At 58.1% G+C, this 15,149-nt stretch overlaps 1 protein-coding gene across 1 annotated transcript in view; it reads right to left on the bottom strand.

Moving 5' to 3' along the window:
* The window catches only part of LOC117873455 (C-type lectin lectoxin-Enh4-like), a 69,250-nt gene extending 54,403 nt beyond the window's left edge, over positions 1–14,847 (bottom strand). Inside the window, exons 1-5 of the mRNA XM_034762849.1 lie at positions 14,690–14,847; positions 12,539–12,618; positions 10,095–10,189; positions 4,324–4,464; positions 1,540–1,654 (exon numbers count right to left, since the gene is read on the bottom strand). Coding sequence (XP_034618740.1) covers positions 1,540–1,654; positions 4,324–4,464; positions 10,095–10,189; positions 12,539–12,618; positions 14,690–14,772 — 514 coding nt within the window. The 5' untranslated portion in view covers positions 14,773–14,847. The remainder of the gene's footprint in view (positions 1–1,539; positions 1,655–4,323; positions 4,465–10,094; positions 10,190–12,538; positions 12,619–14,689) is intronic.
* Positions 14,848–15,149: the final 302 nt, after the last annotated feature.

The raw sequence follows: 15,149 nt of genomic DNA, 5'->3' as shown, positions 1-15,149 counted from the left end.
TGGGGTGGGGCCGAGGATGAGGGGTTTGGGGTGCAGGAGGGGGCTCCGGGCTGGGGCCAAGGGGTTCAGAGTGTGGGAGGGCTCAGGGCTGGGGCAGGGGGTTGGGTGCAGGAGGGGATGCAGGGTGTGGGCTCTGAGAGGGAGTTTGGGTGCAGGACGGGGTTCTGATCTGGGGCAGGGGGTTGGGGTGTGGGAGCAGGTCCAGGGGGCGGGCTCCGGGTGGGTGGCGCTTACCTCAGGCGGCTCCAGGTTGGCAATGCAACAGGGCTAAGTCGGGCTCCCTCCTGCCCTGCCCTGGCTCCACACGGCTCCCGGAAGCAACTGGCATGCATGGCCCCTAGGCGGAGGTGCGGCCAGGTGGCTCTGCATGGTGCGCGATGCCCACGCCCGCAGGCATTGCACCCGCAGCTCCCATTGGCCGCAGTTCCCAGCCAATGGGAGCTGCAGAGCTGGCTCTGGGGGCGGGGGAAGCATGTGGAGCTTCCCTAATCGCAGCTGTGCCTAGAAGCTGGACATGCTGGCCGGTTCTGGGAGCCGCGCAGAGCCAGGGAGCCTGCCTTAGCCCCGCTGCACTGCCAGCCAGACTTCTAATGGCCCAGGGTCACCAGGGTCACTTTTCAACCTGCTGTTCCAGTCGAAAACCGGATGCCTGGCCACACAAGATAAATGGAATTGGTCTGAGAGCCCCGGCCCTGCCCCTTGTTCCCCACACCACTGGCACTGCAGGCCCCACACAGACACAGCACTCAGTGATCAGGGCCAGGCAGGGGATTTGTTGTGAATTTCGCCCCTCTCCTGTTCACAGCCTGTCTGCAAAGCGACCCCTTGAATCCACCAACACTGGCTAATCGCTGTTGCTGGCTGGGCCACTCAGAACTTCTTTCCCTCCCTGCTGGTACCGTGAATGCCGAATCACTTACACCACCTCCTGCAGGTTCTCCTCCCTGGCTGGAACTTTTCCTAACGATTCTCTCCCAGGGCCAGTTTCCATAGGAACAGTCATTCGTGTTCATTGTGTGAACGTTCCGAGACTGGGCAGCACTTTCACAAGCAGCCGGCGTGTGTGTGAATGTTGTGAACTACACGACCCTGCAAGGAGCCAAATGCAGCTCTGGTGCCCACATCGTTGTGTGGATCAGTGTCTGCACAGTTCAGCCTGATCGACACCCTGCTGCGGCGGAGTAGGGGTGCAACAGCGACTCAGAGCCATCACCCTTTAACAGCTCAGCAGAGTCCCCGTCTGGGAGTGTGTGTGTGTGTGTGTGTGTGTGTGTGTGTGTGTGTGTGTGTGTGTGTATCTCCTGCCTGTCACTCGAGCAGACATGTAAACTGACACTGGGGATCTGGTAAGCAGCAGTTTTACCAGCTCACACAAGGGGTCTCTCCTGACTGCCCTCCCAGCATGGGGCAGGGAAGAGAGAGGAGCAAGGATCTGCACTCCATTGCGCACTGGGGCCAGCCCAGATCGTATCTCAGGACTTGTGTGGTCAGAGTGCGGCCAGGATGGTAGGTCCATGCGGATCTGAGCCGCCTGCTTACCTGTATCGTAAAATAACACTGTGCAGTGCTCGTCTTCTGTCCCATGATTGGGTTGTCCCTTATCCCAAGCTCTGAAGTTGAATGAAGAATCATCTGACCATCTCCAGGTTTGATCCTGCAGAGACAAAGGAGAGCAGAGCCCCTGTAAAACCCAAGGTTACACAGCTAGAGACATGCCCCGGAGCCGAGGGGCCATGGGCAGGGCACGGGCAGAGGCTGCCCAGTGACACTGGAGACACTGATCATTGCTATGAAATGTCAGCGCTGACAACCAGGGCTACATTTACTGGCAGCTGAAGTTACACCAGGACCTGCCCAAGCCCTCGGAAGCATGAAAACAGCAAGTGAAGGGAGAGTCTCCATCACCCCCTGCCCCTGCCACCCCCACATCGCCGAGGGGAGCGCACCCCGACCTGCCCTCAGGTTCCACGTCCATCTCCAGCCCAGCCCGACAGGCAGCACCTGCAGCGTCATCCCACACGCAGTCCCGCAGCCCCACGCTGCTGCCCCCGTTCTCTCTCGTGTGCACAGACCCACGCGACGACGCTCCCAAAGCCCATCCACAGGGGAGTTACTCTGCTCCCCGCTGCAGAGATCACGGCGGTAGGTCTGGGGGACGGGGGCGCTGGATGAAGCTGGGTTCGCACTGTCGGGGATCAGGGGCTGCAGCAGAATTAGTCACCTGGCAACCCAACCAGCGCAGCCAGCCGGCTGCAGGCCACCCGACTGACTGCACCCCCTGCCTGGGCAGGAAGGGCAGCTGGCCGGCTCTTAGCCCAGCAGCTCTCTGGCTGCTCAGTGTGGTCATGCCACGGCCGCGATCCTCCCTGTGCTGCTGCTCCTCGCCGGGCTCCTGTCCTGCTCCAGCCCTGCTCCTCCTCCTGCTCCTGCTCCGACCATTAGCCTGACCACCCACGGCCCCGCCTCTATCGTGTGTCCCTTGGGCTGTTTGCTGGGGAGGGAAGCAGACGCCGTATGCGCCTGGAGTGGGCTGCCAGCACCTCAGCCGATGGGAAGGAGCCGGGAATGTTGGCGACAATCCCCTTGTTCTGTCCGTGCGTTCAGGGATTCAGGTGGGTCCTGATCCCCCCTTCCCTGTCCCTGAAGGGAGTTCTGGGTTATTAATTCTCCAGGGTTTTGTACGGGGCCATATCCCTCGTTTGGCAGCTCCGCAGTGGGCGGGTGCAGGGGGAGCTGCCGAGGGGCAGAGGCTGACGCTGCCCCAGGCTGAGTTGACCCCCGAGGGGTGAAAGGCTGCGACGTGGCCCAGGAGGTCTCTGTCTCTGGCATTTTATCACGGTGAGAAGTGAGGAGCCAAGAGCAGTCAGACACGTTTAGCAAGTGACGACAGCCTGTCGGCTGGAGAGAGCCTCGTTGAGGAGTCGTCGCCGTCACTCCCGTCCCGCTCGGGTCCCGCAAGGGAACGAACGGGGCTGGGCGGCCGATGCCTCCGCACCGGGGCCGCCGCACGATAGCACCAGCTGGGCAGCCCAGACGCGACTGGCCAGGGGCTGGGCGCAGCGTGCGCGCTGCTGGGTCCCCGCAGCAGGCCCCGGCTCGGGGGGTTCGGGGGGGTTCGGGGGCGCCAGAGCCGCAGCCCCGAGTTTGGCCATCGGCCGTTTCCTCCCCCCGCGGCAGTGGGAGCTGCAGCAGCGGCTGCTCCCGAGTCCCGCTGCCCGGGGGGAGAACAACAGCCGCCGCCTGGCCCCGCGGGCTGCCCCCCTCCTCTCCCTACCACCCAACTGAGTCCTGCCTGCTCGGGGCCAGGCCGGACTCTCACTCACCCCAGCCCCGCGCTCCCCCTGCGTCTCCCCGGCCTCCCTCCAGCGCTTGCGGAGGGAGGAGGAAGGGCGAGCCTGGGGAAGAGCCGGGAATTCGGGGAGGGAGTCAATGGGGGAAGGAGGGGGAGGAGTCGTGGGGGGGGCGGAGTCAGGGAGGGAGGGGGGCGGCGCGAGCACTTCCGGGCTCCGGAGTATTTGCTTGTCTGTCCAGTGTCCCAACCTAACATCGGTCGGGACGTGGGACAAACAAGGAAATATCGGGACAGTGCCGATAAAATCGGGACGTCTGGTCACCCTACAGGGAGCAGAAGCCGCCTCCCCGGCCAGGCTCCATCAGGCACCCGCCAGGTTGCAGAGCAGCACCCGGGAGGGCCGGAGTCAGAAGTGGCTCCCTCCTGCTCCCCGCCCAGGCTCCTTCCCTCAGGGAGGGCAGCAGCAGGTGCCGTGGCGGCGGGGGCAGGCGCCGTGGGAGAACAGACCCCTCCACAGGGAACGTGGGGTGGGGAGAGTGTGGTCATCCTGGGCTGGGTGCGGGGGAGGGTTGGTCGGGGGGCACATGTGTGTAACCTCCCCTTTAGATCGTGCCCCCCCCCAGTATGGGGAGGCACCGGGCATCTAAGGGGCGCCCTTGGGGGAGGGGGAAGAATGGGGTGGGAAGAGGTGGTGCAGGAAGAGGCAGGGTGGGGTTCTGGGGGAGGGGGCTGAGGACTAGAGACTGGACTGGAGAGTGTCCCCCCCCCCTCCCCCCGGGTGTGCTGGGTCCCTGGGCGCTAGTGTCACGAACATCAATATTAATACCAGCAGTTTATACTCTGCACCGGGCGCTGGGGATCGACCCTGTGATGGGAAACCCAGGCGCATACAGCCCCTTTTCACCCCGTTCCCATGGAAATCCTGCTCTGGTGGCACCCCCGCCCCAAACAACAACCTCACTGAGCAGAGACACAGAGCCCAGGAGCCTGGGGAGGGGCTGCCCGAGGCAGAGCGGGCACCGGGCACTCACATGGTCAGGATCTGAGAGTCCGATCCAGACATGATTCTTCTTTGTGGGGTCCCCCTTGATGTAATGGGCCAGCATATTCTTTTCTTCGGCACTGTGAATGGAGGCGAGATGGGCCCCAGGCCAATGCTGCTGGCAGTCCGCCTGGGACAGGAAAAAACAAAGCTAGTTACCCCCTTCCCGGCACTGCAGGGAGCAGCAGGCGCGAGTCCAGCACTGTTCTGGGCCCTGCCTCCCCCGGGCAGCAAGGGCTGTGAGGGGACAGGACCCCGTGTTAGTGCCTCTCCCCTCCCCAGGACCAATGGGAGGAGCAGGTAGAGTCGCCTCCCTCTCTCCATCCCCCTTCACCTTCCCGGCCCCCACCCCGCTCGGCACAGTCACAGCCACCCTGTGCCCTGCTGGTGTCACCAAATCCCTCCCGCGCCAGCTCCTGGGCTCTGCTCTGAGCACTGGCCTGCCTGGGCCATGGCTCTGCCAGACACACCCGCTGTCATGCTGGGAGCAGAGCACAGGTGTGGCTGATGAAGGCCACTGTGCTGACCCCAGGCACTCGGACTCTGCCAGGCGCTCGGCTTGTGCACATGAGCAATTAGCACCACATGACCTCAGTGCAGCCCTGGCCGAGGGGATTTCCTGGCAGCTCTCACAGGGTCCTAGAGCCCGGGCTCCAGCCCAAGCCCAGAAGCCTTCACAACAATGAAACAGGTGTGGCAAGCAGGCAGCAGGGAGACTGGCAGAGAGGCTGGTGGCAAGGGCCAGAGCAGAGCCCCACAGAGAAACGCAGCAATCGACCGTTGGGGTGACGAGCGAGTGCCCGAGCAGTGCAGCGTGTAAGGTGCCTCCTTCCCCCCCTCCACACAGGGTGGGAGGTGAACTCTGCAGATGAACCTCTGAACTCTGGGGCTGCACTAGCCAAGGACAGCAACTGTGAGTGGGGTACAGAGAAGGGATGGGCACGTTAATGGGACATTTGGGTTGCTGGACTTAAGTACCTGAGGGGAAAAGGACACCGCCCAACTTACTTGGGGGTGGGTCGTTGTGTTTATGAACCCTAGTTGTGTTTTTTTCCCAAAATAATGCTGAGTTTTTCCCCTCCTTTTATTAAAAGTTTTTGCTACACTCAGACTCAGTGCTTGTGAGAGAGGAAGTATTGCCTCTTAGAGGTGCCCGAGGGGTGGTGTGTAATTATCCCAGGCCACTGTTTGGGGGCTCGATCCGGTTCTGTGTTGTACTGTTGAAACGGGACCCCTAGATACTGAGTCTGGCCCGTGTTGCTGCTGGCTTCACCTGGCAGAAGGGTTACAAACATACTAAAATGTAACATCCCTGTGGTGGGGAAAACACCACAGCAGCCCACCAAGGTAGCATTTCATTTCAGAAATGAGGAAGTTTGTGAAACAGAAATTAAAAGGTAAAGCACAAAAAGTGAAATCCCTGCAAGCTGCATGGAAACTTTTTAAAGACACCATAATAGAGACTCAACTTAAACGGATCCCCCAAATTAAAAAACATAGTAAGAGAACCTAAAAAGTGCCACTGTGGCTAAACAAGAAAGTAAAAGAAGCAGCGAGAGGCAGAAAGGCATCAATTAAAAAGTGGAAGTTAAATCCAACTTGTTAAGTACATCAGAAGCAGGAAGCCTGCTAAACAACCAGTGGGGCCGCTGGACAATCAATATGCTAAAGCAGCACACAAGGATGATAAGGCTATTGCGGAGAAGCTAAATGAATTCTTTGCATCGGTCTTCACAGCAGAGGATGTGAGGGAGATTCCCAAACCTGAAACGTTATTTTTAGGTGACTTTCCAGGTTCCCTCCACACTCTGAACTCTGTGGTACAGATGTGGGGACCCGCATGGAAGACCCCCTACGTTTATATTCCACCAGCTTATGTTAAAAACTTCCCCAAGGTACAAATTCCTTTTCTTGTCCTTGGACGGTATTGCTGCCACCACCAAATGATTTACACAAAAATTCAGGAAAAGAGTCACTTGGAGTCACTTGTTGCCCAAAATATTCCCCCAAGCCCTTTCACCCCCTTTCCTGGGGAGGCTTGAGAATAATGTGAGTACCGACCAGACCCTTTGTCCCTAGGACACTGAAAATCAAACAGGTTCTTAAAGGAAGAACTTTATGTAAAGAAAAAGTAAAAGAATCACACCTGCAAAATCAGTATGTAAGGTAACTTTACAGGGTAATAAAAAGATTAAACACAGAGGATTCCCCTCTAGGCTCAGCTTCAAAGTAAAAAAAACAGGAATAAAACTCCCTCTTATCATAGGGAAAATTCACAAGTTAAAACAAAAAATAGTCTAACACATTTCCTTGCCTTTACTATCAACTTCTGTAATTTTATATGTATAATTTCACGTTTGTTTTCAGGTATGCTTGGTCTCTCTCTCCATCGAGAGGGGGAACAAAACAAAGAGAGCACAAACAAAACCTCCCACCCCCACTCCCCCCGATTTCAAAGTATCTTCTTTCCCCATTGGTCCTTCTGGTCAGGTGCCAATAAGGTTAATTGAACTGATTAACCCCTTACAGGTAAATTGATTCTATACCTCTGACCAGGAGGGATTTTATGTTACTGCATACCTAAAGGTTGATACCCTTCCCTTTATATTTATGACAGTGACAAATCTGAGGAACTGTCCCAAATTAAGGTATCATTAGATGAGGTTTTGGAACAAATTGATAAATTAAACAATAAGTCACCCAGTTCTGAAGGAACTCAAATGTAAAACTGAAGAACCACTAACTATGATACCATATGATTGGAGGATACCTAATGTGATGCCAATTTTTTTAAAAAGCTTTGGTGGCGATCCTTGAAATTCAAGGCCAGTAAGCATAATTTCAGTACCAGAAAAACTGGTTGAAACTATAGTAAAGAAAAAAATTGCCATACACATACAGATGAACATAATTTGTTGTGGAAGAGTCAACATGGTTTTTGTAAAGGGAAATCATGCCTCACCAATCTACTAGAATTCTTTGAGGGAGTCAACAAGCATGTGGACAAGGGTGTTCCAGTGGGTCTAGTGTACTTGGATATTCAGAAAGCCTTTGACAAGGTCCCTCACCAAAGGCTCTTAAGCAAAGTAAGCTGTCATGGGATAAGAGGGAAGATCCTTTCATGGTTCAGTAACTGGTTAAAAGATAGGAAATAATGGTAGGAATAAATGGTCAGTTTTCAGAATGGAGAGAGGTAAGTAGTTGTGTGTCCCAGATGTCTGTATTGGGACCAGTACTGTTCAACATATTCATTAATGATCTGGAAAAAGGGTTCAACAGTGAGATGGTAAAATTTGCAGATGATACAAAACTACTCAAGATACTTAAGTCCAAAGCAGGCTGTGAAGAGTTACAAAGGTTTCTCACAAAACTGGGTGACTGGACAATAAAATGGTGGATGAAATTCAAGGTGGATAAATGTAAAGTAATGCGCATTTGAAAACATAATCCCAAATACGCATATAAAATGATGGGGTCTAAATTAGCTGTTACCACTCAAGAAAGATCCTGGAGTCATTGTGGATAGTTCTCTGAAAACATCCACTCAATGTGCAATGGCAGTCAAAAAAGTGAACAGAATGATGGGCATCATTAAGAAAGGGATAGATAATAAGTTAGAAAATATCATATTGCCTCTATATAAATCCATGGTATATCCATTTCTTGAATACTGAGTGCAGACGTGGTCGCCCCTTCCTCAAAAAAAGATATATTGGAATTGGAAAAGGTACAGAGAACGGCAACAAAAATGATTAGGGGTATGGAAAGCTTCCGTATGAGAAGAGATTAATAAGACTGGGACTTTTCAGCTTGGAAAAAAGACAACTACAGAGGGATATGATCGAGGTGACTGGTGCGGAGAAAGTAAATAAGGATGTGTTATTTACTCCTTCTTATAACACAAGAACTAGTGGTCACGAAATGAAATTAATAGGCAGCAGGTTTAAAACAAAGAAAAGGAAGTATTTCTTCACACAACACACAGTCAACCTGTGGAACTCTTTGCCAAAGGATGTTGTGAAGGCCAAGACTATAACAGGGTTTAAAAAATAAGTAGATAAATTCATGGAGGATAGGTCCATCGATGACTAATAGCCAGGATGTGCATGGATGGTGTCCCTAGCCTCTGTTTGGCAGAAGCTGGGAATGGATCACTCGATAATTGACCTGTTCTGTTCATTCCCTCTGAAGCACCCAGCATTGGCTACTGTTGGAAGGCAGGATACTGGGCTAGATGGACCATTGGTCTCACTCAGTATGGCGGTTCCTATGTACACAGGGCCCCATCACCACCCTCATGTCCTGGGCAGCGACTCCCTGGCCAAATGCCAGCCAACAATGAGGATCGAACTGGAGACCTTCAGCACAGCCCTGTCACCGGAGCTAAGGGAGTGCTCTGGTAACACCGAGTAAGGAGCCGGCCCTTCCTGAGCCGGCCTAGAGGGAGACATGACCCCACCTGGGCCCAGGCCGTCCCTGGCAGACACAGCGCATGACAAGCGCGTTGGGCCCAGAGGAGATCGTGCCCCACCGGGGGCTACGTTTACATTGTATTCTGCTCCCCAGCCTGGCCAGGGCAGGTTGTTCCCTCACAGCCTGTTCCCAGGGCTCTGTCTGGGGCAGTGTGAAATGTGCCAGCCCTGGGCTCCCACCTAGGGTTGCCAGGCGTCCAGTTTTTGACCAGAACACCCGGTCGGAAAGGGACCCTGGCCGCTCTGGTCGGCACTGCCGATGAGGCCATTAAAAGTCCGGTCAGAGGCACAGCAGGGGCCCAGGGCTAAGGCAGGCTCCCTACCTTCCCTGACTCTGCACAGCTCCCGGAAGTGGCTGCCAGGTCCCTGCAGCCCCTAGGCACATGTGAGCCAGGGAGGTTCCATGCGCTGCCCCTGCCCGAGTGCTGGTTCCGCAGCTCCCATTGGCTGGGAACCACAACCAATGGGAGCTCTGGAGCAGCCATTTCCTAGGAACTGCAGTAAGTGCTTTTGGGACCCCATACCCCGATCCCCCTCCCACACCCCAATCCCCTGCCCCAGCCCGAAGTCTCCTCCTGCACCCAATCTCCCTCCTTGAACCCATACCCTGTTCACACCCCAACCCCGTGCCCAGCTCTGAGCACCTCCTGTACCCCAAACCTCTCATATCTGGCCCCACCCAAGAACCACCCCCCTGCCAGAGCCATCACCCACCACCCGCACCTCAACCCCCTGCCCCAGCCCAGAGCTCTCTCCTGCACTCGTAGCCCCTCATCCCTGGCCCCGCCCCAGAGCCCAAACCCCCAGACTGAGCTCACATCCCCTCCCTCACTCCAAACCCTTCGGTCCTAACCTGGAGCCCCCTCCTACACCCCCAGCTCAGAGCCTATACCCCCCCTGCACCCCAACTTCCTGCTCCAGCCCAGAGCCATCTCCCACACCCCAAATCCCTCATCCCTGGGCCCACCCCAGAGCCCGCACCCCAGGCCGGAGCCCTCACCCACCTCCGCACCTGAACCCTTTGCCCCAGACAAGTGAAAGTGAATGATGGTGGGGGAGAGTGACAGAGGATGGGGGGATGGAGCAAGTGGCGGTGGGGCCTCGGAGAAGGGGCGGGGCAGGGGTTTGCACTTAGAAAGTTGGCAACCCTACCCCCGCCCCTCCCACCGTAGCGGATTCCCAGCCTAGCCCAGCTCACTTCCTCTGATATTCACCCTAAACCGCCCCATCCCCCCAGCCTCCAGCTCCATCCCAGCGCCCCTGAGCCCCGCTGCCCCCAGCCTCTCACCTCAGCCTCCAGCCAGTTTTTCTCTTGGGGGACGTATCGATAGCAGCTGTCGTGGAAGGGCAGCCAGCACCCGGGACATACTACACCCTGTACCCCTGCAGAGAGAGGGGGCCGGGGGGTAATGGTGGGGACAGGACACCGCGGTTAGAGGCTGTTTCAGAGGCAGAGCCATTGCTTTAAATTAGGACAATTAACGTTGGGATCCCGTTTGGGGCTGTGTCTGGCTGGCAGGACCCTCCAGGCCCTGGTGCTGCAGAAAGAAGCTGGGTTTGCCCAGACCCCACATCGGCAGAACAGGGCCCCTGAAACCCATCCCTGAGCAGGGATCCCAGCAGGGCAGGGCCTCTGGGTTTGGATGGGACAGGGGCTCCTTTCCCAGGTCTCCCTGGGGGGAGGAAGGAGCAGAGCACTGTGGGGGGGCTGATAGGCCTTCCCTGCTCCTGCCCCAGGGAGCCCCATGGACTCCCAGCCCTGGGAAAGGGGGGAAATATGACGCTGCCAGCCACAGTGGCCCCCATTCAGCTGCAGCCCTCAGGCAGAGGGAATTCCTGCCACCCTGATCTCCTCCCCGTCTCCCCTTGGGCCATGCAGGACAGTTGGTTCAGGGAAGCTGGCAGTGGGGCAGGAAGGGAACACCGAGGGCCAAGGGGTGAAGCTGGGGGAGCAATGGGGTTGGCACAGATTGGGACTAGAAGAAAATTGAGAGCAGGGGCCCAGTTCTGGATGGTAGGAGCTGGGGGGGTTGAAGGAGGAGGGAAGGGGAGAGAGGTGCCCAGGGAGATGGGACATAAAGTGGGGAATAGCAGGGATCTGTGGGGTTGGGGCGGAGGGGAGGGGAACACTGTGCAGGCTCTGCCCTTCTCAGGGCTGGGGGCAGAGAGGGATGGGGTGGTGCCGTATCCCAGCAGCGGGAGGGAATGGGACAGTCTGGAGGAGAAAGGCACCGTGTGCAGGGAATGGGGCAGCCCAGCCGGGATCAGAGGCCGGATGGGAGAGAAGCTGGGGTTGGAGGGGAGCCATGACCAGTCCGTGGAGAGGGACCCCGTGGGGACACGCCCAGCCAGTGGGAGGGGAACACGGGAGGATGGGATGGGAGCCTGTAGCTGACGGGGGCTGAGCGCCCATTTCCCAGGGACTGGTCCCACCCAGAAGCGTAGCTGGGGTGGGAGCAGAGGGAGCGGCCGCCCCCTCTGAGCACATTCCACAAAAGAGGCACCTTAGGCGCCGACACCTGGGTGCTCCGGGGCTGAAGCACCCACGGGGAAAATTTGGTGGGTGCAGAGCACCCTCTGGCAGCTCCCTGCCTCGCCCCCCAACCCCAGCTCACCTCCACCTCCTCCCCTGAACGCGCCCCCCCGCTCTGCTTCTCCGCCCCTCTCCCCTGGCTTCCCGCGAATCAGCGGTTCGCGCGGGAAGCCTGGGAGGGCAGAGAAGCAAGCGGCGGCTTCGCGCTCAGACCCAGGGAGGCGGAGGCGGAGCGGGGTGAGCTGGGGCGGGGAGCGGTTCCCCTGTGCACCCCCCCGGGTTGCCTGCTGCAGGCAGCTCCCCATAAACACACACTCACCAGCAGCGGCGGGAAGCGGAGCGACGCGGCCATAGCCCGCTTCACTCTGCCAGCTCCGCGCTGCGTCACTCCACTTCCCGCTGCCGGTGAGTGCGGGGAGGTTGGGGAAAGGATCTCCCCCTGCACTCACCGGCGGCGGGAAGTGGAGCGACGCGGCCCCAGCCTGTTCCGCTTCCCTTGCCCGGGCCCCAGCCGTGTCGCGGAGGGGAGGGGATTGGGGAAAGGTTCCTCCTCCCCCCCCACACACTCACCAGCGGCGGGAAGCAGGGTGCCGTGGCGGAGTGGAGCGGGCTGGGGCCATGCTGCTCCGCTTTCGCCACTGCCGGTGAGTGCAGGGGGGATCCTTTCCCCCAACCCCTCCCGAGCGACACGGCTGGGGCTGGGGCGAGGGAAGCAGAGCTGACTGCTCCCCGTCTTCCACTAATCCCCTGGGCCACTCTGGGCCTGCGGGGCCCCCAAAAGTGCCTCCCACAGCTTCTGCCTCCCAGACCCTCCAGGTCTTCTGCGGCGGGACCGTCAGTGCTGGCGAAGAAACCTGGAGTGAGTGAAGGGCCTGACGGCGAAGACCCAGAGCGCCGCAGCGGGTGGCGCCTTATTTTTTTTTATTCCTCCCCCTGTTCCCTCCACCTGGCTACGCCACTGGTCCCACCCTATCCTCAGGATAAGAGCAGACCTTGGGGGGGACTTTCACCCACCTTCTCTCACCTGCTCCCTGGGGAGGGGCCGCAAGGCCTGGGCTCTCCCCAGGGCAGTGACCCCCAGCAGCAGGAGACGAACAGTGGCTCTGAGAGTGACGAGGGAAATGAATTCACTTCCCAGTTCCCACCATGGCAACCAGCACCCGGGGGCTACAGCTCCGAGGGTCCAGGCAGGGACTCACCTTCCAGCAAGGGGTTAAAGATCAGGCAGCCGAGGAGGCAGAGGCTGAAGTAGGCGACTGGCCCCATCTTCTCGCTTCCCCTGGGGAGAAAACACACCAGGGAGATGGTGACATGAGAGCCTGAGACACCCCCCAGAGTAGCTCCCTTCTCTCATGGGGCATTTCACAGGGGGAGATGCTTCGTTGCTGGGGCTGTTGATAAAGGGCCTGGCTGGGCTGGAAGGGCCCCGAGAGGGATCCCATCCCCTTGCCCCTGCCCTGGGGAACCGAGCTCGGAGCCCATCTCGCTGGATCCAAAGAGTCCTTCCTCTTCCACCCCTCACTGAGCCAGGTCCCAGCTTCTCAGTGGCTGGGCTCTGCAAGCAGCAGCACCCGGGACTCCCCAAACCAGATCTGCAGGTGGGGAGGAGCCAGGGGGAAGCAGGGAGGCCACGGTCACTCAGACGGGACCTGGGTCCCAGGCACCAGCGTCCCGTTTGCAGAGCAAAGCTGTTCTCAGAAAGGGCATTTGCCATCTCCCGCTGTCCCTCTCTCCCCCATGCTGGAGCTGGCAGGTACCCACTGTAGCCACCTACATGGAACATGGAGGGAGAGCACAGGTGACAGGAAGGAAGAGTTTGGAAGAGGCCCCAGTGCCACCAGGATGGAGGCCAGTCTGTGTGCACGTGGCTGGAATCCCAGCTGCAGGTGCAGCACCTCTGCAATCGTTCTCTGACTAGAGACCAGTTTAGTGTTAGAAACTTGGAGACCTCTCGTGTTATCACCCAGCACCTGGTACATGAAACACCCACTGACCCCACCCCGGGGCCTTTCCCCACTAACAGGTGTTTCAATCACACTCATATTTCCATGTCCAGGGAGATCATCTGTCTGGAAAGCCAACACCGTGTGGTTGGGACGGGGGGGAGGAGAGGGGTTATAGTTACTGCATCCCATGGTGGGGGCTGGTGTCACGGAGTGTGGGGGAGTCAGCGCCCGGCACCCCTCTTCCTGAGATTCACCGTGACTCTCAGCGAGCCAGTAAAACGGAAGGTTTATTGGACAATAGGAACACAGTCTACAGCAGAGCTTGTAGGTACAACCCGGACCCCTCAATCAAGTCCTTCTGGAGGGTTCAGGGAGCTTAGACCCCAGCTAGGGGTTCCCTACGTTGCACCACCCAGCCCAAACAGGAAACGAAACCCAAAACCCTCCAGCAGCTTTCTCCCCGCCCCTACCCCCTTCCTCCTCTCCTTTGTTCAGTCTCCTGGGCAGAAAGTGTCATTTCTCCCAAACCCCGTCCTGGCTCAGGTTACAGCTCAGGTATCTCCCTGCAAGGGCAGCCCCCAATCCCCAATGTAACTCCCCTACTCCATCACAGCTGGGGCCCCTGTTGCACCATTATTAAGAAATGGGGTCTGTGAGGAACTGGGCCTGTTCTTACTGTGGTCTGTGAATGCTGACAGGGGAGTGTGGCTAGGATAGTCTGCACTGGGGGATGGGAGTCTGCCCGAAGGCGAATACCTGAGCGTGTAACATGAGAACCCAGGAAGGGGTTGGAGGCCAGGTAACACCTTGGCCCGGGAAACTGAACAAAGGCGGTGGGAGGGGTCGCTCAAGGCAGAGTGTTGGAAGCGGGCTGGAGAGATGGCTGGGAGGCATAGATGGCTCTGACCCCCCAAAGGGGGGTGGGCTGGGATGCCCTGGGACCCCAAGCTGGACCTAACTGAGGGGGGCCCTGTTGTCTGTGCCTGCAAGACCTGTCTTGGACTGTATTCCTGTCATCCAAATAAACCTTCTGCTTTACTGGCTGGCTGAGAGTCATGGTGAATCGCAGGAAGCCGGGGGTGTGGGGCCCTGAGTCCCCCAATACTCCGTGACAGGGTCCAATGGGAGAGCCGCCCTGCACAGTGATGATCCAGTAGGGACTGGACACAGACTGGAGGCTGGGCCCAGCTCCCGGAGGGGCAGAGCGCTGGGCACAGCTCCGCAGGGCGTTAGGGTGCTGCGTGCAGGGCTGTGTGGGGTGGGAGGAAGGGGTGAGACAGAGACGGCCCCAGGGTCAGGGGACACACACAGGACAAGCTTGGCCACCCACCCCCGTAACAGATCAGCTGCTGCCAGCCACCCAGCGCAGGAGGAGGAAGAAGCTGGAGGAAGCCAGGGTCTCACCTGATTGTCTCGCTGGGTAGCTGCTCCGGTGCTAGGCCAGTCCAAGTGCAGCCTGCATGGGACACTGGCCGGACACGGGGCATTTATAGACCAGTGTGGGGAGGGGACCAGGTGTCAACACGGAACATGCAGATCTGTGCTGATGGCAGCTACAATCATTTAACGCCCAGGCAAACAGAGATAAGAGGAGCGGACCCAGCCACCAGCCCGGCTGTGAGCAGGAGGAAGCGTTTGTCAGGGCTGAGATAACAGATACAATGAAAGCTATTTCCTTCCCTTTCCCCTGCCTGTCTGTCAGCGCTGAGATGAGTGTGGCTGTGGGGAGCCATCGTGCCCTGGCCCTGACTGGCCCAACTGCTCACGTCCATCTTGTCCCATGGAAAGTTCCGGGCAGGTCCCCAGGGAGTGTAGATCAGCTGGAGTCCCCCTGAAGTCAGTGGGGGGATCCCCAGCGGGTACA

This window comes from Trachemys scripta, chromosome 1, assembly GCF_013100865.1.
Source record: "Trachemys scripta elegans isolate TJP31775 chromosome 1, CAS_Tse_1.0, whole genome shotgun sequence".
NCBI classification, from domain to species: domain Eukaryota; kingdom Metazoa; phylum Chordata; order Testudines; family Emydidae; genus Trachemys; species Trachemys scripta.
Note: the sequence above shows the minus strand (reverse complement) of the source record. Positions and strands in the feature narration are given on the sequence as shown.